Consider the following 27,666-nt stretch of genomic DNA (forward strand, 5'->3'; position numbering starts at 1 on the left):
ACAGAGGATTTTTAGGGCAGTGAAACTATTCTGTGTGATAGATACATGGTATTATGTTATTATACATTTGTCCAAACCCATAGAAAGAGTAAGCCCTCATATAAACTGTGCACTTGGGTGATTTTTTTGTGTGTGTGTTACTCCTCACCTAAGGATAGTTTTCCATTTATTTTTAGAGAGAGTAGAAGGGAGAGGGAGAAGAAGGAGAGGGAGAGGCAGAGGGAGAAGAAGAGGGAGAAGGAGAGAAACAACGATGTGAGTGAGACACATCAATGGGTGGGCCCCAGCCAGGGCCAGGGATCGAGCCTTCAACTGAGGTATGTGGTCTAGACCAGAATCAAACCCGGGGCTCCTCAGTCCATGGGCAGCTGCTCTATCCAAGAAGTGAAACCCTTCAGGGCGACTTTGGCCGATTCTGATGCGCCAGTGCAGGTTCACGGATGGTAACACATGGAACTGGTGGCGCATGCTGATGATGGGGGAGGCTGGGAGTGGGAAGGAGCAGGGGGCGTATGGGAATTAGGTTTGCTGTTCAATTTGGCTACGAACCTAAAACTTCTTGAAAATATTTAAACTGTGAAAACTTAAAAAATGTGGTTATTGGCAATTCCAGGTGGTTCCATCCAACCTCAGCAGGCTCGGGGGAACTTTGTTGCAGACTGAGCACACAGACGCTGGTCAGGGCGGCTGGGCACCGACCGGGTAGCGAAGCTGACTCTCCCTGGACAGCAAGAGGGCACTCAGAGCTGTGGAGACCGAGGTTCTCAGATGTTTTCCTTCAAGAAAATCCCACACAAGCTCCTGTGCTTCTCAAGTCCATCACCCCCTCAGAGAGACGAATTTAGCACCAGAGGGGAGAGGGGTTAAGGCTTTACCACAACTACTTGTGCGAGGAGAGAGGGTCAGGAGGCTCCAAGGCGGGCACGCAGTGAAATGGGGAAACTACACATGGAGGCCAGCATGGAGTGAGTGCGACCTCACCAACAGCATGGGTGGGCAGGAGTGGTGAGGAGAGGATGGGAGAGAAAATGAAGGGGGGACAGAGTGAGAGGGTGGGGGGGGGGCACACATCCCCTGTGGGGGCTCCTACACCAGCTGCACGTGCCCATCGCGAATGCAGCCCGGCAGGCAGCGTGTGCGAGTCTGTCAGAGACGGAGATTTATATGGGGAAAGGGCACCTGCTAAAATATTTATAAATTTCCCAAGAAAACATGTTTTAAAAATGAAAAATAAACAGATGTACAAGTGCAGCTCGAGAGAAATACATTATGCAAGTTTTCAGAAGCTGAGTGGCATGCCGGAGACAGCGTGGGAGTGGGGAGGGAGGGAGTGGGGACGTGTGGGCGGGACCCGCGCTGGCCCTGCCAGAGCCACCTGCCACGCAGGCCAGGCGAGCGGGCGCGGCTCCCCAGCCAGAGGCCAAACCATCCGAGCTGAGCAGCCTGGACCTTCAGTGCTGTAACCTGGGAGGCTGTTACAGAGGCAATGCCACACAGCCTGGGAGGGGCCTCTGAGGGAATCCAATCTTAATTCTGCCTCCTCCGCACCCGCCGACCTGCAAGACGTCCGGGGCCACTTTCTGGGGTGAGGAGGATGAGACCCTGCGTGCGCCGGTGATCTGGCTCTCTGCACACATCAAGTCTTGGTTGAAAGCAGGAAGCTCTCGGGCACAGCTAGCTGTTCACGGACGAGCATGTGAAACTCATTCGGTGGTGAAATGCCGCATGTTACTTAAGGGGTTTCCAAAAAAGTGGTGGTGGTGGTGGTGGTGGGGGGGGTGGCGGGGGGGAGAACCAGATGCCCTCTTGGCTTCCCAACGGAACAATATTAGCAAGAGCTTTAGATGTCTGCCTGGTGTGTGGCGTAGACTTACTATCTATGCATATCACACAGTCGCATGGGGAAGAATGCTAAGGACAGAAACTGGGCATTTCCGTAACATGGGCGGTTGGAGTTAGCCTGTCGCCCGAAGAAGAGTGGAGGCCGGCATTCCTGCAGACGGGGGCCTAAGACCTTGCCGTCTGGCGCCCGTGGCCCATCCTGGCCCGGCTCCCCACCGAAGCCCAGCGGGCTTTCAGAAGACCCACACTCACCAGCAGCCATGCGGGGCTTAGCTTACATTAAAAACGTTTTGCTGTGCTTAAGACATTATAGAAAATCTGAAACGAAGACGTAATTCATAATCCTACGACCCACTCGCAATTTTAGGTCAACGGACATTTCCTGAAGGGTTTCCATGGGTCTGTCCTGGACACTCAGAGATGATCACCGATCTGTCCTTGATGCATGGAACCTACAGGTTCGGGCAAGGGGCTGGGGCGGCAGCCACACACAGACAATGCACGACTAATAATGTGACAAGCACAGAGCCAGAGGTTTAGGCTGGCTCCGGGGGCGGGGGCCAGCCTCACAGAGGCTCAGGAAAGGGCCTTCCTGGAGAGAAGGAAGTTACCTGTGTCTTAAAGAGCAAGGGCAGAGTTACTGAAGATAAATAGGGGGATGTCCAAGGTGGAGGGGAAACAACAGAGGCACAAGCACAGAAGTATAAAGAGTAGGAGATGTTGGGTAAGAAGCCAAATCAGACAGTTTGGTTTTGTTAAGGGTCAAGTTGCAGGCAGAGAGTGGAAGGGTGCTGGAGAGCAAGACAGAATCATGGAGACCACCAGCTGTCCCGCTGAGGAGTTGTGGGCTTCATTTGTAGGTGACAGGAGCCACTGAAGATAGGCAGGTTTTCTCTGCTTGGTGGGTGTTAATTAAATAATAAAAAAGACTCTGAGGTCCAGGACTATCTTACTAACCCACACCATTGCCCTGCCAGTGTGGCTTAGTGGTTGAGCGTTGACCTATGAACCAGGAGGTCATGGTTCGATTCCCTGTCAGGGCACATGCCTGGGGTGCAGGCTCAATCCCCAGGAGGCAGCCGATCAATATTCTCTCTCCGCATTGATATTTCTATCTTCCCCTCTCTCCTCTCTCTGAAATCAATAAAAAAATATACATATAAAAAGTAAAGTCTTAAAAAATAACTGGTAACGTTTATTCATACTTTTCAAATGCCTGGCTCTTAGGTTCTCTTTAGGACGATGGCTTACCAGGAGGCAAAGGATTGCTGAAGACCCAAAGGCAGATCATGGCCTCACCGTGTGGCCTCCCTCTTCCTCCCTGACAGACACTCAGGATTTGGCCAGCAGAAAGACCCAGCTGAATGAGGTTGCACTGGTTGCCCGCAAAGCTGGTGGGGAGTGAGGCCACCTGGATCTATTTCCTGTAGCTTAAGGTTGTGTCTCAAGAAGAAGGGGCACAGAGTTCTGAGGGACAGGAAGCTTGGGGGATGGGAGCTTGTTCCCTGAGACAAAATACTCTAAGGCAGTGTTTCCCAACCTTCTCTCATGATGAGAATCACCTGGTGGAGTTGTTAAAACACAGATTCCTGAATCCCAACTAAGAAGTGCTAAACTAGGATTTTTGGGAACATATAGGTAAAATTGCATACCTAACTTAGTGCTCTGTATATAACATCTGTCTTAGAGCACTAGTTAAGTATACAATTTTACCTATATGTTCCCAAAAATCCTAGTTTAGCACTTCTTAGTTGGGATTCAGGAATCTGTGTTTTAACAACTCCACCAGGTGATTCTCATCATGAGAGAAGGTTGGGAAACACTGCTCTAAGGCACAGGGAGAATGTGATAATCACGTGATAATCACGTGGAGGTGGAATTGCGAAATCAAGGACCCTAGGACAGGGAAGGGCTTCAGCAGCTGAGCTGCCTCTCAGGAGGCAGGCGTCCTACCGCTAACCCACTCGCCTGTGGGAGGCAGGAGAAAAAGCAAGATTTGGAATCAGATAACTGGGCGGGCAGCCAAGTTATGCCACACAGTGGGGAGTGACCTAACCCCTCTGCACTCTTGTTTCTGCCTCTGGGAATGGAGATAAAATAGTATCTAAGTCGTAGGGATGCTGTGAGGATTAACCTGCAGAAATACTTCAGAATAATACCTGATCCACACAGGCATGGGACAAATGCCAGCTATTAGAACACGTTGAATGGAAAATGGGAAAGAACTATCTCTCTATAAAATATCGACGCGTGATTACTCGCCCTCACAGACACACCCGTTGCGGATATAAAGCTATTATTTCTGCTGAGAAACTTGTTTACAAATGAACCCAAACTTCCCTGAATGGCGACCCTTCCCCAGCTCCTCCAGCTGTCCCTGCTGTAACTTTGCACCCGTCCGGCCTCTCCAGGGCGCAGGGAGCAATGGGAGGGCCGACTCACCAGTTTGCGGATTTCACATTCTAAGTTCTGAATGCAGTCCAGCTTCCTCTTGCGGCAGCGCTGGGCCGCGATGCGGTTCTTGCTGCGCCGCCGGACGTCGTGAATGAACTCCAACTGCTCTGAGGTCAGCTTGTGCATCTTGATCATCATCTGGAAGTCGTTCCTCGGGAGATCTGTGATTTGATCTACAGGAAAGGGGAGTTTGACCTGGAACCAAGAATAACAAACGATGATTATGGCAGCTGGATTTTCAGTTTTCCTTCTGGCAGGTAGAACATCAAAGCATGGCAAAAAAAAAAAAAAAAAAAAAAAAAATCCTTCTTTTTAAGATGACCAGGTAATATGGGAACTACTGAAAGCAAGCTGTGATTAATCCCTTCCTGCTTCAAGTATAAATACGATGTAATGTTCAGATAATCAAACAGAGTGTGATCACACAGATTTCACGGTGCTTATCATCCCTGAGACTTTTGAAGCAGGCAGCATGGGAAACACTGGGACACGTGAACGTTTTCATTGCTACAGCACTTCGGTAAGAAGGATTCTCTAGCTGGCTGAAACCTTCCATTGAGCCTCAACTCAATAAAACGACTCTGTATAGAAAGAGAACATCTAAAGAATGGTCCGAAACCCTCGAATGAAGAGAGCACCACCACACACCCTGAAGATGCTGGAAAGATGGAACCATGGGCGTGACGCTCAGTTACCACGGTATAAGGCAGACAGGGCTTATTATCAGATAGGCTATTCCAGCATGGACAAGGAGTTAGAGCCGGACTTTTGTCATTCCTACCCGATGCGAGACCTCAGACAAGCCACTCCACTTCTCTAAACCACAGTGTGCTCATCTGGAAAATGGGCCATGCCTTTTAGGCTGCCAGTGCTCTTCAGGTGGTAGGCTCTTCAGGCAGATTGCATTTTCCAAAAGGCAACGGCCACCCCACCTCACTTTTTCTTTTACAACGTGACATTGACCTCCTTCTATCGAGAGGATGCACGTTCCTGCCTCAACCAACACAGGGCGGCAGGAGCGATGGTGTAACTTCGGAGGTCAGGCCATCAAAGGTGTTGCCGCTTCCGCAGAGGCCTCCTCGATGGCTCTCTGTGGAGGGAACCAGCTACGCCCTGTGGAGAGGCCCACGTGGAGAAGACCCGAGGCCTCCGGCCAACAACCAGCATCGCCTTGCCAGTCACAGGAATGAGCCACCCAGGACGTGGATTTTCTGACCGCGTGGCCTCCCCCTTCCTCCCTGAGGCAGATCTTATTATCAGCAAGATCCTCACTTTCAAACTCTTGACACATCAAAGCCAATCAGCATTATTCAAAGAGGAGACTCCCGTCTCTTGAGGGATGGGTCTGTGTCCTCCTCCTATTGTTAAATGCTTGGGTTCAACCTTGTCTGTGGCGGTCTGCAGCATTTAAGAACCACAGCCTTCTAGAGTCTCCTCAGCATTCATGAGGTAAACACGGGCCTGCAGCTTCCGGCAGTTGGACACTACCCTCCCCAAGATCCTTAATGAAGACCCTAGGGTCTTTGGGATTCCGTTCTGCTTCTGTGTAAGAAGCCCCTAGAAAAGGAAGGTAGCACCTTGTTCTGCCCGGAGAGTTTGCCAGCCCAGACTGCTTCGTGCTTGCTTCCACTAGAGTTTGCTGTAGACAGACCAGCAGATGGCGCTAGGCACCTGCTCTTCCTTCAAGCGCCAGCCCAGCGCTGTCCAATGCAAACAATGCCCGCTGCATCTGTGATCCTACGTTTGCTAGTAGCCCCTGATTACAATAATTCAAAGAGATGAAAACAGGTGAAATTAATTCTAATAAAACACTGAATGAAACCATAAGAGCCAAAATATTTCAACATGTAACTAATAGAAAATTACTGTGATATTTTACTTTTTTGGATGGAAGACACTACAATTTTTCTTTCTTTCTTTCTTTCTTTCTTTCTTTCTTTCTTTCTTTCTTTCTTTTTTTTTTTTTTAATATTTCTTTATTGATTTCAGAGAGGAAGGGAGAAGGAGAGAAAGGAAGGAACATAAACGATGAGAGAGAATCATTCATCAGCTGTCTCCTGCACGCATGTGTCCTTGGCCGGAATCGAATCTGGGACCCTTCAGTCTGAAGGACAATGCTCTATTCCAAGCTGGCTAGGACAGGGAGGCACTAAATTTTCAAAACCCGAGGTGTATATGACACCCACAACATGTCATAGACCAGCCACAAATCTGGGGCTCAACAGCCACATGTGGCTATTGTTTTGGACTCGAACGAAACTGAGGTATCAGAAAAATAGGTCAATTAAACCTGAGTTTCACTGATCAAAATAATTCTGGGTGAGGAAACCAAGCCCTCGCTAGTGTTCAGAAGGTGCAGTATTATGTCTGCGTTGCTGAGGGGAGGGCGATGAAGACATTTTGTCCCGAGCTCAGGCTTTTTCTTTGGTTACATCGGATGCAGGCGGACAGGAGCCCCAGATCCTGGCTTCTGTGACTAGAGAATCCCCGAGCACAAAGGCAATCACAAACGATCATGTGGCTTTTCCATGGCTGGGTGCAACTGCTTTGTCAGGTTTCTCCGCTGCTCTGAGCCCACCGGACGCGGCATCTGCCGAAGGCTGCCGGTGAACGCTATGATTCGACTTGCACATGGTGAACTCTGCCCCCCGGCACCTATGACACTTTCTTGGCCCGAGAGAACAAAATCACAACGACACACATTGCACCACTCTCCGCTCAGCCCCGCTCCATCTGCTGAAGACGGGCAGCCAGGACAAACAGCTCCTTGTTACGGGCCCGGGAAAGGGCTTTGTCCATGGGGCTGTGTTTGCACAAGGCTTATACTGATATGAAAGCATGTTTGATTTCCCTTTCATACCCTTTGGATGACAAACAGACACTCAGATCCTGGACGGTGCCTAAATAACACAGAGGTCTGTGTGCGGGGACACGGATGTTTCCACCCCAGGCAGAGGCTTGTTTGCACAGCAGAGGTGGCAGCCGTTCTAGGCCTGGATGGAGCCTCCCCTCCTGCCGGCCACAAAGCCGTTCTGCTCCTGCTCTCAATCGTGTTTACCGATTTTCAGAAAGAAAATATACCTATAGTTCAGGCCACAGGGAAAGGCAGAAGGGCTTCTGTAGTGAGAGTTATACTATACTCAGAAGCATCCAGGCAGTGGATATGAAACACTAGGGAAATAGGACAGAGGTTGACAGGAAAGAAGAAAAATCAACAATGCTCGTTTCAAAGTCCTTGAAGCAAAAGGCCATATAAAATTTCAGCAGAGCTGTTGCAACGCCAGTTGCTTTTTAAAGAGGTCAAAGGAAAAGAAAATAGCCAGCCATAGACTTTCTTCAATGTGAGGTGGGGGGGAGGGGGAAGCAACAAAGCAAAACGCAAACACTCTTGTTTCTTTTTAAAAGGCGCTGTTTCCCCTATAGTGAGGGAGAATTTCCACCAACACCGGAGGTGCGTCCCAGAGGTGTTCTTGAGAGGCTCCCTGGTCACTCACCGAGGCTGCTTGTTACGGTCAGAGATGTGAGCTCCAAGCCAATGGGCATGGTCCCCAGAGATGAAGAGCGGGCACAGACCCCTCATGGAGCTGAGGGAACACCCCATTCTCAAGCTCGCAGGCACCCCAGCACTCTTCAAACGGGGCTGCAAAGTCCACCAATGCTACCTGGCCTTTGGATACGCCGAAACACACCGAGAAGGCTGAGGCCCTCTCCCTTTCCTCCAGAGAGTTCTTACAACCCAAACAGGCCTAATAGGACTTCCCATCTTATTTATTGTCCTTCCTCACACTTATTCCTCCAAGATTTAACTTCTCAGCAGTGGTTTGGCTTTCATTCACTGGACTCCCCGGATAGTGCAAAAACACCCAACCAGACAAGATGAGGGTCCTGCCAACTACCGCCGGCCCCTGTCCGAATGGCCGGCCTGCAGCTACACCATCAGCCACACGGCATATGAGACTAAGCACAGGAGGCTGAGCAGGCTGCACAGGAGGGGAAGGGCCCTCCTGCGGCTTTTCCATGGGATCGAGGGCCCTGATTCCTCTTCAGGCTTGGGGCCGTGTAGGGGCCACCCGAGCTTTGGTTCTCAGTAGAGACTCTGAGTGTCAGCAAGCCCAGGGCCTGTGGCACTGGAGCCAGCCAGTTCCTCAGCGTGCATGGTCTGCCCCCGTTGGCTTGACCTGGCCCCAGCTTCCTTCTTAGCGCGATGGGAGGAACGGGACAGAGGTGTTTCAGCTCAGCACCTGCACTGCCTGGCTCAGCAGTGGCCAGAGGAGGGTGAGACCCTCTGGGGCCCCAGCTCCTGATCAGCCAGGGGAATGAGTGGCCTTGCCGTGTGCCCGGGGGGCCTCTGGCCCCAGAGGCTGGCAAAGGGCGGGAGGGTGCCGGGTGACTTCTGGAGGGTGAATGAAATCGCATATAAAAGGTGTCATTTAAGAAGTTATATGAGTCCTTAACCGGTTTGGCTCAGTGGATAGAGCGTCGGCCTATGGACTGAAGGGTCCCAGGTTCAATTCCGGTCAAGGGCATGTACCTTGGTTGTGGGCACATCCCCGGTAGCGGGTGTGCAGGAGGCGGCTGATGCACGTTTCTTTCTCATTGATGTTTCTAACTCTCCATCCCTGTCCCTTCCTCTCTGTAAAAAAATCAATAAAATATATTTAAAAAAAAGAAATTATATGAGAAGTGTAACTTCTTGCAGAAAGTTCAAATATGAGACAAAAGAAGGGGGAAAGATTCCCCTCCCCAAACAGTAACACTCTTGCGTTGGTGGGTTTCCCTGTGATCTTGTTTCCTCTGAATATTTTACGGGGTTTTAATGAGACGGGTTGTCATCACCTCCTGTGTCTCTTAACACATCTCATGTGCCTGGTGTTTCTGGGTGGCTGGATGGGGGCTACGGGAGGACGGAGGTAGAATGTTGTAGAAAAAACCGAAAACAAGCATCCATTTCCTCTAGAAATCCCAGTGGAAGGTGGAGTGTGAGTCTTTTTTGCTATCTCCTCTTTCAGTTTCAGTACCAGAAGTCGAGTAGACGGCATAGGAGCCGATCCTACTAACAGTAACCAGCTCTCCAAAGCGTCTACCACCTACGCTCTTACAAGACTCCAGATCTCTGGGAGTTGTCGGGGAGGAAGCAAGGTGCCCACTGGGGCTAATGACTCCAGTGCTGCTGGCACGGGGACAGTCAGCTCAGCGCTGGGCAGATGCCAATGACAACATCTCCCTCCCAGAGTAAGAAATGTTTCCTGAACAACTGTCCTTTTACCCTAGAGTCTCATGGGCAAACGCAGGACACCTGGGATTCAGTTGTGGCGCTGCAATCAATTAGCCGGGTGACTGCAGGCAAGTCTCCCCTGCTCTCTGTCCTGAAGTTCTGTGCGGTCTGTGAGTCAGAGACAACATCTGCCCTGCTCATCTTACAGGACTGCTGCGAAGACTAAAATTGGATAGGAGGTGGGGAAAGTGCTTTGAAAAGTTGGAATTGCCTTATAGATCTGACATATTGTTAATAATAATATTGTCACTTCTGTGTATTAGCTCTATTTTTCTTTGTCACATGGTTCCTTACTCTAGACATCCCGTATGCTTTGAAATTCCAGATGCTAAGCACAGCTTTCTAGACATCACACAAGGACTGTTTTAGTTAGAAATACGGCTGCCATCTATGCTGCCCAGCAAGGCCTTCTTTTGATTAGGCGGACCAATTACAGACATGTGAAAAAAAGATGCCTGATTCAATAATACACTAGAGCAACTTTAAACATTTTACGAATAACGTGTGTCTGGAAGTCAGCATTTGGGCGGGAGAGTTAGAGCCAGACCAGCTCATCTGGGTGATTCTGTGTCAGTGCTGGTGCTGGGCCTCATTTTTCCCGGCCCCTGGCTCCTATAGAAACACACAAGGATACACACACACTCACATACTTGCTCCCTCTTGACATGATCCATGTTAATAAAGCAAACGCAACTAATCAGTACTTTTGCCCATCTTTCCAGTATTTTCTGACTAAAGTTCACAATGGATTAGAAATGCTTGTGGTACAAAACTGTGTCACTAAGAAGCTTCCTACCTAGAAAATATTTGTGACTTTTCCATAACTTTATTAAAAATGAACCTGTAAACCAAAACAAGATTGGACCACTTCAGATCCACTAGAATGGCTATCATAAAAAAGATGGACAATAACGAATGTTGGCAAGGATGTGGAGCCACTGGATCCCTCATACACTGCTGGTGGGGATGTAAAATGATGCGGTTGCCTTGGAAAACACTCTGATAATTCCTGGAAAGGTTGAATAGAGTGATCATGTGATTCAGCAATTCCCTTCCCAGATATGTAACGAAGGGAACTGAAAATACATCTACAAAAAACTTGCGCACAGGTGCTCACAGCAGCATTATTGAGAATAGCCCAAAAGCGTAAACAACCCAATGTCACCAAACTGAGGAAGGGATCGCCAACGTGTGGTACATGCACACAGTGGAATATTATTCAGCAACAAAAAGAAATGAAACAACTGATACATGACATTGGGGGGCATATCAATGGCAAGAATAAACCTTGAAAACATTATGTTCAGTGAAAGAACCCAGACACAAAAGGCCACAAAGTGTAAGATTTCACTGATATAAAATGTCCAGCTTAGGCATATCTATGGGGTAGAAAGCAGAGTAGTGGTTTCCTGAGTTGAGGGAGGGCACCGATGGGTATGTTTCTTTCAGGGGTGATAAAAATGTCCTGGTGATAGTCATAATATTTTGTGAATCACTCAAAACCCTTGACTTGTTCACTTTAATAGGGTGGATTTCACGGTATGTGAATTACATCTTAATTTAAAAATGAACCTGTGTGAGATATATGTAATAAAATTAAAACATTATAGAAATTCGTAGAAATGAAACTTTCCCTTATACTCCTTCTCCCCAACTTTGCCTCCCATTTTCAGTCAAACTAAGACTTTGTTATGCAAAGTGTTACTTTTGTACTTCATATGGCCTATTCATTTTTTCATCATTGGAAGAAAAAAAATTTTCCAAACTGACTTTTCATGTAAATAGCAAACCCAGAAGTCATAAAGAAAAGATAACAACTACATAAAACTTAAGTTTTTTTTTTATATAGAAGACACCATAAGTTAAAAAAAAAAACATTGGAAAAAAATATAAAAAAAATTATCAGAAAGGTTAAGGATTAAGGATTCTATACATTGATTTAAAGACAACACGAAAGAAAAATGGACAAAGATGTCAACCTCATTAGCAGTCATCCTTTTTTGTTTGGCAAAAATCAAAAGGACGGTTCACTCCTACTGGCAAGAACAGGAGGAAGTTGCTAAAGGACATGGGAATTGCTACAGCCTTTGGGGAGAGGATTAGGCAGCATTTAATGAATGAGCATAACCTGTAACCCACTTCAGGAACTCTAACCCATAAAAATAAAAGCACCACTCCTAAATATATTCACAAAAACTTTTACTGCAGCGTTTATAAGAGGGGGGAAATTGGAAGCCACTGGGATGGCTGTTTAGAGATGATAGGTGAATAAACTGTGGTTTATGGGACTGATGGATGCTAACAAAGCCCCATGTGATGGACCTAGAGGCATGTACGCAGGAGACAGCTGGGTGGAAAAGCAAGTCACCGAGTAATTATACTGTAAATGCCATGAAAGTACAACTCAAGCCTCTAGAGACGTGAATATGTGTTTGTATGTTGCTGTAGGCACAGGGAATTTGGTGTGTCAGGAACTGGGTATGCTGTTTGATTATTATTATTATTATTATTATTATTATTATTTTTAAAGAAAGCGAGTTTAAAAAGCTGATTGTGGATAAAGGACAATATTGTGCTAACCTAAGCTTTGTTCAGAGCTAGGGAATCATTAGAAAGGATGAGAGAGGTCAACGCTGGTGAGATGAGAGAGTTAACAGGGCAGAACTAGAACATGTTAAAGTAGGCTAACACCTCTTTTGCTCCTCACAGAGCTGAGCTGCAGTACTGGACGGGCGGGCGCCTGGCTGAGGTGAGAACTCTTTCTGGCTTCTGACTCTGATCTCTCCTTGGGAGAGAAGTTACTTGGAAGAGAAGTTACCAGCACCTTACACAAGAGCAGACTGGGGCAGAATCAGCCCAGTGCACGTTGGATCTTCTGGATCAGTGCAGGGAAATGAGGTATGACTCACGTTGTAAAGGATTTGCCTTCAGTGTCATGACAGGGCACCACACTCCCACCGGGGTCAAAGGAACTCCCGTAAGCAAGTTATGAACTCAAAGAGGAGCATGATGATGCGTTCCCGAACCAGTTCTTAGAAAACCTAATCTCCTCTACTCTAGGAAAACTGACATGTGAAACTGGGAAGAACCTTAGCTTTCCTGTACCGTCCTGTCCTAAATGTACTACACCAAGAGGGGCGAAGTATGATTTCTGAAATGGCACCAAACTTTGATAAATGTCACTTCTTCCACTGTTTAGATATGCAAAAACCCCCATTAAAAATAAGTAAACATGAAGTATTTCTTAAAGCAGTGGTATTTTTTAAGGGGAGACTAGTCCTGTTCATGGTGATTTAAAAATTTTTTTTTTTTTATTGATTTTTTACAGAGAGGAAGAGAGAGGGATAGATAGTTAGAAACATCGATGAGAGAGAATCATCTGGGGATGTGCCCGCAACCAAGGTACATGCCCTCGACCGGAATCGAACCCGGGACCTTTTAGTCCACAGTCCGATGTTCTATCCACTAAGCCAAACCGGTTTCGGCTCATGGCTATTTTTATAGGTTGAATGAATCCTCCTTTTAAAATGATTCGTGGAGAACCGAAAAGCTCTAAGGCAGATGAAAGATACGGTCTAAACAAGGAAAACCATGGACTCTTGTTGGTGGCATTTCGTTCCAAGAAGTGGCTTTCAGCTCTCTTTTGAGAAAGTAGAGAAATCCCGGAGCTTTATCTGAAACTGACGGTTCGTTGAGCATGTGCAAATGTCATAAAAACACAGCCCGTGTAGCCTAACGGCAGGGCTCCTCCTGAGGGAGGGACAAAAAACCCAAAGATTTGGAGGCTTATTGCTTTTTGGCGAGATTAAACCACTCTGTGGACAAACCAGACCCAGTGACGAGGCCTCTGCATCGGGGGCGCTTATAGAACGCTTCAGGGGAAGACAACAACCTCACAGAAGTGATGGGAGGGAAAGGAGTGAGTGAGGGGAGAGAGCACCACCTCTGGCCGTTCCCACAAGACTTCCGTCCTCTCAGGCTAGAGACACAGACAGACATGCCTCTGGCTTGGCGCAAGCCCCCACCCAAACCTTAGGGGATAGGATATAGTGAGTAGAAATAGTTCCCATTCAAATTTCCCTTAACTCAATTAAAGCCTGTCTTTCTCCATCCCCCCCCCCGCCCCCCAGGCAAAATAAACAGAGGGTTATCCAGCAAAACAAGGCAGTGACCCCAGGTTATTTCTGCGGTTGGCACCGAGGGCTTTGGAATCTATTTTCAGAACATGCCCGAATTAAAGCCTTGGGTGCTTCTCGCCAAGCTTGCAGAGATAGCACGTGGCTCTGTGAAAAGCCACCTCACCCGCGTGGCATCCCCGCTGCCTCAGTTGGGTTAGCATCCCTGCCCGACCAGAGGCTGGCATCCAGGGAGCGCAGGCCTCCTGAGGACCGTGCTCTGCCTCCTTCCGTGTTTTCTGGATGAGCAGCTCTGAAGAGGGACTTCTCTCTGGACTCGCTCACTCTAGCTCCGGAGGCAGGTCTGAGACACAGGTGGCAGTCTCAGGCTGGTTCCTTATCAACCGGTGCAGGGGTCCTCAAACTTTTTAAAGTGGGGGCCAGATCACGGTCCCTCAGAGAGCTGGAGGGCCGGACTATATGAACTACTAATCCCTACTGTAACACCTTGGCTGCGCTCACTGCCCAAAAAACCTGGCGGGCAGGATCAGACTCCCCTGGGGGCTGCATGTGGCCCGCGGGCCGTAGTTTGAAGACCCCTGGGTTAGGCAGTGCCAGATTGTGGCACAGACTCTCTCCTCTCTTCCCAGGGGCCCCTGAGGTCACGGGGGGAGGGGAAACATACGGGTGTCTGTTCTTTCTCTCCTGAGCCACGTGAGTCTCGTGGACGATGTGGCTGCTGCTGCGCCTGCTCCCTCTCCCAGCATTGGTGAGACATGGACGAGGCCTGGCAACTTTTATCTACAAAGTGCTTTGCGTTCAGAGTGGACGGAAACTGGCACTCAACCTCCACGGCTCCCCAAAATAACATCTCCCCATTGGTGGGGAGCCTGGGGAGTGGTGTGCTCTTAAGTTACGTGTGACTGATTACAGCGCTTCTGCAAGGACCCTGCGCCCAGAAGGGATGGAGAGCTGTCCCTGCGCAGCGTTATGGACACGGGATGGCCCCAGGGCCTTCTGTTGATGAGGAAAATGTAAAGGGAGCTAGAAAAGCACTTGTTTAGTGTGGGTCTATCTAGTTTTAATTATTATTATTATTTTTTTAATGATTCTATATTTCCCTTCACACTGAAGGGGTGAGGAGCAAGGACGAAGGTGACAGGTGCAGCATCCTTTCAGAGCAGAGGGGGAAGGAGCAAGGGAGGTCTGAAGGGCCCAGGCATGCTTTCACGCTTTGTTTCCGTAAGCAGTTTGCACCTGCTAGTTGACTAGTAAGCCTAGATAAATTCCAAGCGCTTTCTAGGACAAAAGTGATTAATTTGGAACCAGTTTGAACCATCCGTGAAAAGGCAAGAAGACCCTTTAGCCGTAACCTTTAATCTTGGCAAATAAGAACACCCTGTGAGTGGTGGTGGTGGTGGTGGTGGTGGTGGGGGCAGGGAGAGTCCAGGTAAAGGACTGAGAGCGCGGTGGGGACATGCTTGAAGTGAGGCGGGTTCCCTACCTCCTGGCCCCTGTCCTGCACAGGACACGACTCACTGTCTGCTTCCGAGAACGATCCGGATTCGTCACTGGAGTTGGTTCCGTAAGACTGCTCACATTTAATTTGGGGTCGGGCTTGGTTGTACATTCCATCTCCCATCAGGCCTGGCTCCTGATGTTCTGTGGCAAGGAATCTGGCTCCCTGGGAACAGGGTGAGGAGGAGAACTCGCAGAGCGGGAGGCTGCAGGGCGAGCCCCCGCTCCCGTCCTCCGCGTAGGAGTAGGAGGAGCACGAGCTGGAAGTCCTGGTCCTGGTCTCCAAGGGGGGCGAGCGCGGGCAGACCTTGATTGGCACCGGGCAGCTAGTGTTGGGCCGCATCCTTCCTGGCAAGTGGTCGGCCATCAGCCCCCCGTGGGGGTAGGCCTGCGAGCTGGGGAGGGACTGGCCGGCCCCCACCCACAGACCCTTTGGCACCGGCGGCTCCGAGAGGTCTTTGTCCAGACTGCTTACCCCGGAATACGAATGCACCGAAGTGCTGCTCACTGGGTCACAAGCGCTCGAGGAGAAGATGACACTTCTCCGGTCCAGCTCTCCTTCCTGCTTACAGAGCGCCTCCACCCCGGGGCCCTTGAGGGGCGACCCCAACGGGAGGCCGGACGCATCCTTCTGGCCCACGTGGGCCTGTCCGTAGCCCCCCGCGAAGGGGGCGTAGTCAGTTTTAAGGTCACCCTGAGTGATGCCCTTGTCGAAAGGGCACGCGGAACTCCTGGCAAAGTGCTGCTGAGACGTGCCGGGCAGGCCGGACAGCTCGGTGGCACTTTTTGTTGCGCCGAACAGAGACCTCAGGCAGGAGGGCGAGGCCACCAGGGTCCTGGACCTCTCCAGGCAGGCGGCGCCCGAGGGGGGCGCGGGCGCGGGGCTGGGCTGCTTGCGGTCCATCTCCACGTCCCCGGCTCCTCGGTCCTTGACCTCAGGCTCGTCCCCGGAGGACAGGCAGAGCGTGATGCTCTCTTCCTCGTTCTCCTCGCTGGGAGGCTCGCTCTTGATCTGCCCCGCGGCGGCGACGAGCCCGGGCTTGAGGCTGTGGCCGGAGCTCTCCTCGCTGCATGTGCTTGCAAACCCTGAGGGACTGTGGGACGACGCGTTGCAGACGTTCTTGGTGCATGCGAGCTGGTACTTCTTGTATCGCGGGTACTGCGTCAAGGCGTCCTTGTCGGAGCTCTCCTTGGTGTCCGCGGGCCCGTCGGGCTCGGGCACCAGCAGAGCCTCTTCCTTCGGTGCTCCCGGGACGGCGGCGGCGGCCATGGCCTCGAAGCTGCCCGGGTGTGGACGCGCCTGGTCCCTGGGGCAGGCCATCTTGGCCGTCTCCGACTCCATGGTCTCCACCTCTTCCTCCTCCTCCTCCACCTCCTCCTCCTCTCCCGCGGAGTTCTCCTGGTCCTCGTGGGCGCGCGGGCAGGCCGCGCCGTCCTTGCGGCGCACGAACAGGCCATCCTCGCTGTTCAGCAGCTGCGTCTGCAGGAAGCTGAAGCAGGAGTCCTCCAGGTTGTGCATGCGCAGGAACTCGGCGCAGCGGATGACCTCGCGGATGTTCTCCCGGCTGAGCAGCAGCTTGGCGGTGTAGGCGAACTGCAGCAGCGGCCCGAAGCCCCTGGCCGTGACCTGCAGCACAGACAGGGGAAAGGGCCATGAAGTTCAAGTTACCGTCAGCACCACTATTGTCCCGAACCCCTCAACTGAAGCCAGATAACCAGACGGGGCTAATGTCCTAGAACAAAGACTGCAAAAGGAGCAGCTAATCTGTCCCGGGTCAGCAGCGATTCCGCATCTGATAATGAGCGGCCGGCCTCACGCAGGCGGCTTCTCGGTTGCATCAGGGGCACACAGCACTGGGGATCACCAGGGTCAAGTGGCTGCACCAGACGACCACGGGTGCAGTGTTTGCACTAATGAAACACCCTGGCAATGCACGGTGACAATGGGACTCCTGTTCAGGTCCCTCCCCCGACGGCCCTGTGGAGGGCCCTGCTACTGATAGATCCTCCCTTCCTCCAGTTGATGGACAGACATAAACCCCACCTGTGGCCAGATATTCCTGAGCTCTGAACCACCAATCAGCACCTGCCAAATACCCTAAACCCCCATTCCTAAATCCCTAGGTCCCTAATCACCAATCAATGTGTGCTGAGTGCCCCAAGCCCCGCCCTCTATCCTTAAAGGTGCTTGTACACCCAGCTCTCGCTCTCTTCCGCCCCTCTCCGTGGAAGCAGCCGGCAGGGTTACCCTTCCCTCCAATAAAGCCTGTGTGTGTCCTGCCATCCTGATCTCTGTCTGGTCTACCTTCTCTATTTAATCTATCAGCTACATCAGGAACTCCCTGACACCCTAGTTGCAGCTGACCGGAGCCAAAAGACAGCATTCCAGTTTGCTTGTGGACCTCACAACCCATAGGGTGGCCCTGTTCAAAACGGAAAGCCTGTAGGGTTTCAAAATAGTCTTCCAAGTAATGGGAGACGTGAAAAGCGACTCCCGGCTCGCTCATTCATCACGGCTTCTAGTTGGGACTTTCCAGTCATCACGTCATACCCGATCTTACAAGGGTACTGGAGATGATGACAATCCAAAGCAGTGTTTGGATTTCTTTCTCCGCAGGAAATGGACTCCCAGCCCACAAAGGATGGGGGTTATGGAACTAAACAAACTGGCTGTCGCTGGAAAGGCTGAAGCTGCTGAGTGGCACAGGGCAGGGGCCAGTCCTTCCCTAATGATCAGCAGCAGCTTTGCCACGCAGCTGTCCTTCCTGGTAAACTGGGGGCTAAGCCTGCTGCCATGTGCTGCGCATCCATTGTGTTTTACACAGATTGAAAATGTGCTATTTATGCACAGACACAGAAAATAACTTAGATAATTAGAAATACATTGCCCAAGGCCAATTGTTTTCTTTCTCCGGATGGAAGCAGATTAAACTCGCTGGTATGTGGGGCAGGGTTCCTCACCCTCTATGCAAAGCCAGGCATCCTTGAGGTTCTTGCAAGCACTGCTAACCCCACTGGGAAGGGCAGCAGTCTACAAGTTGAGATGCACAAATCAGTGTAATGTAAAAGAAGCCATTGTACAAGTGAAATACCTGCTAGGGGAAAAGGCGTGGAGCAAGAGGAACTGGCAAGCTTTGTGGCCGACTTCCACATGTATTAAATTCACCACAGCACACAGAGCCAAAACTCGTACGAGGACTTATATCTGCTGTTCACGATCCAACTCGGACATCAGCTCCTCTGGGAGCCCTCTCCAAACCTCCTAGACAGAAGGAATGACACACCCTAGCAGCCCCACAGCCAGAGTGAGGCAATGTGGATCCTCCAGGCCAGCACTGGTTTTATATCGCTGCATTCTTTCCCATAAGGGAAATTTCTTAGATGGGATTTTAATTATTAAGAATTTCGAAGGACTTTAAATAAAATTCTAAGTAAAAAAACTCTGTCAGATAATGAGTCCTGAGATATTTGGTTAAAAAAGAAATACAACAAAAACCACGACTGTTAGCACCACATGATATTTTTACAAGGGAAATCATTGCCATCTCAGTTCTGTTATACTTAACTAGTGACCTGGTACATGAAATTTGTGCACATTAAAAGGGAATTAATTAGAGGAAATAATTTAATATTGCTGTTTGCCCTTTCTCTATAATAAAAGTTTCAGAGATAAAAGAAAATTAGTAAAATGTATATGAAAACCTTCCTCCTGTCAGAGTCTGGGGCTCACCATGGGACCCAGAGTCAAGTCCCTGCCCTCCCACATGCACCTCAAAATCACTAGAGACCCAGACCTGGCCCCCACCACCATCCCCCCATTGGGCTAGATCCAGACCTGGCCAGTCCCACCCTTGTCAAGCCCTACTGGGCAGGGGGCACAACCTCAGGTGCCATGGCCTGGTGCCTGGATAGGGGACATGGCCTGAGGTCTCCCAGCCCAGACTGGGGCAGGGTGTGTGTCTTGAGGTCCTCCATCAAGCCCCACCAGGAGGGGAGGATGGCCTGAGGGTCCCTCGTCAAGCTCAGCCAGGCAGGGGGGTGAAGCCTCAGGTCCCCTGGCCCAGTACTGGGGCAGGAGGCGCAGCCTGAGGGTCCCTGTCAAGCCCCACCTGGTGGAGGGCGCAGCCTGAGGTCCCCCGGCCTGGTGCTGGGGCGAGGGGAGCAGCCTGAGGTCCCCTAGCCAAGCACCAGGAAGGAAAGCACACCTTGAGGTCCCCCATCAAGCGCTGCTGGGCTGAGGGTGTGGCCTGAGGTCCCTGTCAAGCTCTGCCGCATAGGGGGAGGGTGTAGCCTCAGGTCCCTGCTGATTGCTCCTTAAGGCTCCTTATCAGAACTTGGCCTCAGCTGTGGGTGCAGCCATCTTTGTGATGGAGTGATGACGATTTAGCATATTCCCTCTGTATTAGATAGGACTGGGTCTATTTCTACCATAAGACAACAAGCTCCTTCAGATCATGGATTGTTTAATTTCTCTTTGTAACTCTGCATCTAACTAGGGTCTCTCTCTAACATGATAAATGCCTGAGAAAACTTGCATATTATTGAGTATGTCATAAGTCTAAGTGTACCTGTAACATACAACTACAGAAGCCGACAACCCTGCTTTGTAAGTGTTGTCTCAAATTATGTTTGGGGCAAGGCATCGAGTAAACCAACATACCAGCTCTAACCAATGCATGCAGCACAGGCCACAGTCCTTATTTGTCCAGTCCCCTAGAATTAGTATTAAAAAGGAGCTCATCTAACTTACAGTTTTGTGGTCTACTAAGCTGACATCATAATAGATTCAACACATGTAATACTGTCTTATTGCCATTTCTCTTAGGAAACTTTAAAAGGGATGCAAGACAAAGAATGTGTATTTATAAGTAACCAAAGACGGCAACGAGAATGTCACACGGCCAGTTCCTCGTTGTGACATAGCTCCACCACAGAGAGGAATGGCAGAATCAAGGCAGGGGTGACCCTCCGTAAGTAAGCATCTCTGCTCTGCTCCTAGGCAATCTGCCAGAGGCTGCGTGGATAATGCACATTTTTAGTTTTGGCAGATGTGCTCACTATTCTGGAAGTGGAGAAAACGCAATGTTATTTATGTTATCTATACAGACCTCCTCATACTCTCATTCTTATCACCATCTCTCTTTTATTTTGATGCTCTTGGTCTCAGTAGGCCCCACCACCAACCCCCTGCTATGGTTGCTTTTAAAGGCAATTCTTAAATAAGTCAGAGACACCCACAGGGATCACTGGACTGGTCCTGGGAGTCACCACTTGCCTCATGGCTGCAAGGAGCTAGAAAAAGCTTCTCCACTCCAGGAAGAGCGGATGCTTCAATGTGTCAGTTGGATGAGGATGCCTATGAGCACAGTCTCCACATCCCAAATCAAATCACCAATGCTTTTGGACTTAGGAGCATGATGAGCTTGAAGTGATCGTCAGATGGTCATGAAAGAGTCGTGAGTAAAAAACAGGGCTGTACGCTGTCCTCCAAGCCCAAGGTCAGGGGAAATGGTGCCCGCACCATGCAACTTCAAGAGTTGGCCCATAACTGGCTCTTCTCCCACCATAGGTTTAATCCTGCTTTGTCATATTCAATTGCTCAGCTTCTGTGTGCAGGCTCTGTCTAGTGAGTCAAAGTTCTCATTCTACCAAGCACCTCCTGGGGCCCATCACTGCGCTAGCTGGTTTCTATAATGCCCTGCAAGGCGATCATGATTGCCTTTTAAAAATGTTTTTTTTTTAATTGATTTTAGAGAAAGGAAGGGAGAGGGAGAGAGAGATAGAAACGTCCATGAGAAACATCGGTCTGCTGCCTCGTGCATACCTCTTACTGGGGATCAAGCCTGCAATCTGGGCATGTGCCCTGACCAGGAATCGAACAAGCAGCCTATTGATGCATCAAATGACATTCAACCAAGTGAGCCACACTGCTGGGCTGCCTTGTTTTGTAATCAAAGAAACTGAGAAAGAGGTGAGGGAATTCATCCAAGGTCACAGAGCTGGGATTCCAATCCTAGAGCTGTGAGGAATGGATAAGAACAAGACCCAGCCATATGCTCATGAAATCTGCAATTCAGTTTTGTAGAAGAGGTATTAAAACAATAAAAAGTTAACTATTAAGTCACAAGGTAAGCCAATGATGGAAGGGTTCTCACACAATTACGTAATTAATTGTAAACTGAGAAATCCAGAGCAGCTTCAGGAGAAGAGGAAACGACTGAGAGGGAATCCCGTGAACACTGGTGAGCAGGACAACCTGGAGTGCAATAAATTCCCGCGGTCTATGTCTTCTTTGCTTCACGGCTTGCTTTGATACCACCGGTACCTTCTGAACTGCCACAGGTGTCCCTCCTAGGAACCCATCTCTGGTGCACCTAGGCCAACTGTAACACCTCCAAGTGCACAAAACAGAAAGCAAGTGCCCATCACACACCTACAGCCAGAGGCTTTCTAAATATTGGTTTGGCTCCATCTTGAGTAGGTTACACTACCTTTCCATTTTTAGGACTCATTAAAGTCACCAATTATATTCATAAAGCAAATGTGAAGCCATAAGCTATATGTATATGAAACTGTGACTACATGTCAGCCTTGTTACTTTCTTTCTTTTTCTTTTATTCCTCTTTTTTTTTCCTTCCTTCCTTCCTTCCTTCCTTCCTTCCTTCCTTCCTTCCTTCCTTCCTTCCTTCCTTCCTTCCTTTTTTTCTTTCTTTCTTAAGGCTCTGATAATGGGAAAAAATAAGAAGGGATGGATGGTGGAGAATCTTCCACAAAACTAATGACCCATAGAAATGTTATTTAAAAAGGTAATGATCAGGAAGTTAAAGTGGAATGAAGTGGACTAGAAATAGCACACTAGTTTTATCTCACTGATGTTAATGGACTGTGTTCCACTGTTCTAAGAGAAGCAGACATATCTAGGGTAAAAATTCACTAGTCAGGAATGGCCTTAGAGGCATGATAAACAAATGCAAAATACACTATTAGTGACAACTTGGGAGAACAGTCTTGCATTTTGAATGAACTATTTTGAATGGAACGTGTTGAAGAGTATTTTTTTTTCTTAAATAAATAACTACCTGGTTCCATAATGTGCTCTAGATGAGGCTGAATCACACACTGGAGGTAGAAAGGAGTGTCATGAGGGGCTAAGACCTAGGAGAGGTCTTGGCTGCTCCCAAGGAGGCAATGCCCTCATCTGGGAGTCGGCATACACAAGGCAAGTGGCACTGACCTTCAGGTTTTAGGCCTGCAAAAAGTCAGGTCAGACTACCAAAGTCAAAGCACAATGGTGTGAGTCCACATGCTGCTAATGTGTTGAAAATCTGACTCAGAGAAATGGTGACCCTAATCCCGTATTTCCCTGGGCTGTGAAGTATCATCTCTATGCTGTTGATGGAAGGAAGATGAACTGATGAAAACTGAACTAGCAGGGGGCACTGGTTTGGGTGCTGTTGGCAGAGCTGGGTCACTCATTCTCAGGAGGTGCCCAGTTTGCTGCTGGACAGAGCTTATGAAAAGGAACTTCTAAGTCTCATCTTTCTGGACTATTCAGAGATCAGGCTTTGGGAATTTTTATGAGGCTTGGAACAGCATTCCCTTCTTAAGCCATGTGATTAAGATCTCCTCAGTTGGTTCCGGCAGTGTAAAAATAGGGCTGCAGCATTGAGCCATCTGTAGACGGCTGACCCAACAAATCAGGAGATCTGGTGGCTGCTCCCAGGAGAGAGGAGACACACTCAAGGTCCCTTAATCACATCCTTACACGGCGGGGAACCCTTTACCCTCAGCAATACCATGCACATTCCCTGATGAAGCTGGGTCTCTCCCACACCGGCTTATTATTATCATTATTATTATTATTATTATATTTATTATTAATTTCAGAGAGGAAGGAGGAGGGAGAGATAGAAACATCGATGATGAGAGAGAAGCATCAATTGGCTGTCTCCTGAACCTTCCCCACTGGGGATTGAGCCTGAAACCTGGGCATGTGCCCTGATCAGGAATCGAACTGGACTTCACGATTCATAGGTCAATGCTCAACCACTGAGCCACACAAGACAGGTACTGATGGGCTTTTGAAAACACTGTAACCACTGACCACCCCTCTCGGTTGAGTTCTGTACAGCAAGGCACTTGTGAAATAAAGAAAACACAGGTGACAACTCACTCTTCCTTCCTACCCCCATACTGCACTGCATCCCATTCAGTAGGATGAAGACCGAATTAGCAATGCGCTGTCACTTCTAATCTGAATTTCCTATAATTTATACCCATAGTATCACACTCATCTCCCCAAAGCAGCAAGCTATACAAGCATACTATGCTCAGGACATATTGGCCAAATTAATTTAATTATTTCAACAAAGCTCTTGGTCATTTAGTTACTATTTTTCCGCTTACTCATCCAGTCATTTATCAACCATGTATCAGGCACTCACCGTGCACTGTGTGAGGTCTGGGGAACCAGCTTTCTTAGGTTCAAATTCCAGGCCCACTGTGTACCAGCTGTGTAATTTGGGCTGGTGACTTAACCTTTCTGTGCTTAAGGTTCTCCGACTATAAGACAGGGACACCAGCAGTGCCTGCCTTGTAGTGAAACCTTTGGAACAGGGTCTGGCATTGAGTGACAATTATCATATTACTACAGCTGTTGTTACAAAGAAAACTTTAGTATAGTCTCTCTCTCCACAGAGCTAAGAAGGTGACCAGGGAGACAAACGTTCAATACAAATGTCTACAATGGAACCTGAGTGTGTTTACAGGTATTTGCAGGGCACTAAGGAAGGACGTGCTGGGGGTATCAGCGTAGCTACTAGAGGTATCAGTGTACCGTATTTTCCGGCGTATAAGATGACCCCCCCTAATTTTACAGTTAAAACATAGGTTTAGGCCTATATTCGCTGTATAAGACTACCCCCCACTTCAAAGAAAAGACTTACTTTGCCGTCAAGATCTGCAGGTAATTTTTGTGCAATTTTGGTCTTTTGCCCCCGATTTTCGGTTGACTTTTTTTTCGTTTCAAAAGTCGTCTTACACGCCGGAAAATACGGGTAAGTCTTCCTAGAGGAGGTGGCCTTTGCCCCGAATCTTGAAGGCCAAGTTCATCAGAAAAAGTTAAAGGAAGTCATGGCTGCTCCTTTATCTCCTTCAGGCTCTTCCTCAAATGCAGCTTTCTCAGTGAGGCCTCTCCTGGGCCTCTGGTCATAAGTGCCCTCCTCTGCCCTAACACCAAGACTGGCTACGAAGTGAACATAGGTGCTGTTCAGGGACTATTACAAATTTTACGATGATGACAGCAGAACCTCAAACCAAGTACAGGATCCTTCTGAACACAGGTCCCTGTGCAATTGTACATGTCATATGCTCATGAATCCGGCCCTTTCAACACACACACACACACACACACACACACACACACACACACTACCTATCCTCTGCAGTTGAAACTGGTTCCCTGATTTCAGTGGAGGTGATGGCATCCTAGGGTGAGGTCAAACAATGGAACTCTACTAGTATTTGAGTTAAGCCCCAAAGGGTAGCTGGCATGCTATTGTGATCACAGTGTAGGTTGGTGGTAACTGGCAGGATCATGGGTATCTTGAACTGAAATATTGTGTTTCCCCGAAAATAAGACATCCTCTGAAAATAAGACCTACTTACAGGTTTCCTTCTGAGTGAAATATAAGGCATCCCCCAAAAAATAAGGCCCCCCTAGGCTAAACATGAGAGATTTGGTCCACTGATTCTGAAAGAAATGGAGTCACAAGAAATTCACCAGGAAATTCAGGAATTGGATTGTTATGATGTTCCAGAAGATGATGACATGATTGTCATTGAATAAATGAGTAAATTCTTGATACTGTAGGATTCACAGTTTGTCTGGTTTGTGTACCGTATACAGGTAATAAATTTTCTTTATTTTCATTTAACAATAAATGTGTACTGTATTCTTCTTCATGGAAAAATAAGACATCCCCTGAAAATAAGACCTAGCGCATCTTTGGGAGCAAAAATTAATATAAGACACTGTCTTATTTTCGGGAAAACAGGGTACATGGTTTTTCTTTTTTTTGATTAGTTCAAAAAAAAGAAAACCAGGTAGGTTAAGCAAACAATGACTTGACCTGAGTTCCCATTATCATGAGGCATGATTTGAGATTCCCTGAAATTAATTCCTGGGATTATTGTAGGATGGACCCTACAATAACTCATACTTTCCCTATAATTTCTCCTGGCTCAAGGGTTTGCAGAATGTACATCTTGTAGGTTCTCCTAAATCTGGAAATACAAACTTCTTTAAAAAAAACAACTTTAAAATTATTCCAAAATTGTTTAGGTCAAAGCCAAATCCATCCTTCTGATCTATGTATTAAAATAGCATTATTTTAATACAAACAGGAAAATCTAAGTAGCTGTGACCAACTACTAACTTTAATATATGACAATATAAACTTGTAAGCTGCTTTTTTTACTATTCATTGTCTCTCTACCTCATGCCCATTCTTGTCATGTTCCCTCTTGGAATGCTGAGGCTCGGAGTTTATAAACTAGGGCTCCCTGGCTCCATGTTATTGGATTCTGCCAATAAAGGACACTGGTGGGAGATCAGAAGGTGGGAGGAAAGCAGAAGCTATGCCCAGGTTTCTTTTCTTTCCTCTCTCCCTCCCTCCCTCCCTTACTCCCTCCCTCAGTGGTGTGTGTGGAAGAGGCTGCTCCGGACTTCCAGCTGGAGTGCCTGGAAGGGAACATTTCCTCCACAGATGCAGCTCCTGAGGCATCGGCCCCCCCTCCTCCGTGCTCACAGGTCCCTTTTGTGCCCTCCTGCCCTAGCAGGGGTAGCTGCTTCCTGCAGTCATTAATCACTGGGTTAATTCTCCTTCCCCTTTCTGTTCTTCCACTCTCCCAACACCTGTGTAACCAATTCCCTGTTTTATATCCCCTCGGTTTGAAACACCTGGCATGGTTTCTGTTTCCCTGACTCAATCCTCATCCATTTCTCAATCAAGAAAGCCAAAAGGTGAAGCCCAGAAAGCTCAGAAAGGTGACGGGAGTTTCCCAAAGTCACTCAGCTGGTCAGCCAGGGCTCAACTCAAGTCTCCTGACTGCAGAGTTCAACTGTCATGCCCCCTTCCCATCTGTTGCTGCTTTTCTGAACTGAACCAGGAAAGAAATGTATTTCCTATGGAAAGACGTTACTGTGAATTTTATGACACTCTAAAACATTCAGGCTCCCCCCCCCCCCTTTCAAATATTCAGTTTTATATTGCTCCATCCAAAGGAGGCTGGTCAATTGGAAGTGGTCCTTCCGTGGCTATGAAAAAGGGTGAATCTTACACTTGATTCTTGTGCCTTGTTAAACTTTGGTCGGTGAGGTAGTGGCACTTATTTTATTTCGCACAATAACTTGTTGAAAGAAACATTGATCTCTACTGTTTCATGCCTCATCCTCTCTCTTGGGAATGTATGAGCATTGTGATTAAAAACAACAACAAAAAAAAAACACTTAAAAATTCTTTTGTAGTTTTAAAAGATTTTAAAAATTATTAAAAAAAATTTTTTTCAAAGCTTTTTTTTTTTTTAAAAAAAATATATTTTATTTATTTTTTACAGAGAGGAAGGGAGAGAGATAGAGAGCTAGAAACGTCGATGAGAGAAATCATTGACCAGCTGCCTTCTACACCCCCCCCACCGGGGACGTGCCCGCAACCAATGTACATGCCCTTGACCGGAATCGAATCTGGGACCTTTCAGTCCGCAGACCGACGCTCTTCCACTGAGCCAAACCGGCTTCGGCAGATTTTAAAAATTATTTACATTCTTCAGAATCAGTGCCTAGATTTCTCTTAAAAAATGAAAATAATTGCTAAGTCCCTCTGTATCCCTGTAAACCCTAGGAAGTGTTTTATCACATATAAATTTGGTAGATTAGCAGGATCAGCTCAGCATCAGTCCTTAGAGTCTGGACGACATGAAAGCCAAAATGCATTCCTCTATGGGGAGCCTTGGCACCGAAGCTTTGTTCTGAAGTAGAAAAGCAGCCTGATAAAGCTGATGTTGAGAGGGAATGGCATGTGTCCCCACCTATGTCAGTCAGCTCAGCATCATCAGCTGGACCTGCCACACAGGTATATACACTGAGTGGCCAGATTATTATGATTTCTGAAGGCATAATAATCTATCTATCTATATACATATATATGAGGCCCGGTGCATGAATTCATAAATGAATGGGGTCCGGTTAGCCTGCCAGGGGAGGGGACATGGGCAGTTGGCAGAACTACCTGCTGGTTGAATTCCTGGTTAGGGGGACAATTTGCATATTAGCCTTTTATTATATAGAATATACACCCAGTGGCCAGATTATTATGCATTCAGAGATCATAATAATCTGGCCACTCAGTGTATATCTGATTGTCACAGGGTGGATGAGAGCAGAGAAGGGGAAGCAAACATTTA

At 48.2% G+C, this 27,666-nt stretch overlaps 1 protein-coding gene across 4 annotated transcripts in view; it reads right to left on the reverse strand.

The window, feature by feature from the left end:
- Positions 1 to 27,666, reverse strand: part of BACH2 (BTB domain and CNC homolog 2) — a 335,108-nt gene that overhangs the window by 6,882 nt on the left and 300,560 nt on the right. For all 4 annotated transcript variants that reach the window (XM_084890430.1, XM_084890427.1, XM_084890428.1 and 1 more), the window contains 2 exons: positions 15,191 to 16,831; positions 4,285 to 4,491 (listed from right to left, as the gene is read on the reverse strand). In XM_084890430.1, the coding sequence (XP_084746556.1) occupies positions 4,285 to 4,491; positions 15,191 to 16,831 (1,848 nt within the window). The remainder of the gene's footprint in view (positions 1 to 4,284; positions 4,492 to 15,190; positions 16,832 to 27,666) is intronic.

The sequence above is a fragment of the Pipistrellus hanaki genome (genome assembly GCF_964339955.1).
Source record: "Pipistrellus hanaki genome assembly, chromosome: 7".
In the NCBI taxonomy this organism is placed as follows: domain Eukaryota; kingdom Metazoa; phylum Chordata; class Mammalia; order Chiroptera; family Vespertilionidae; genus Pipistrellus; species Pipistrellus hanaki.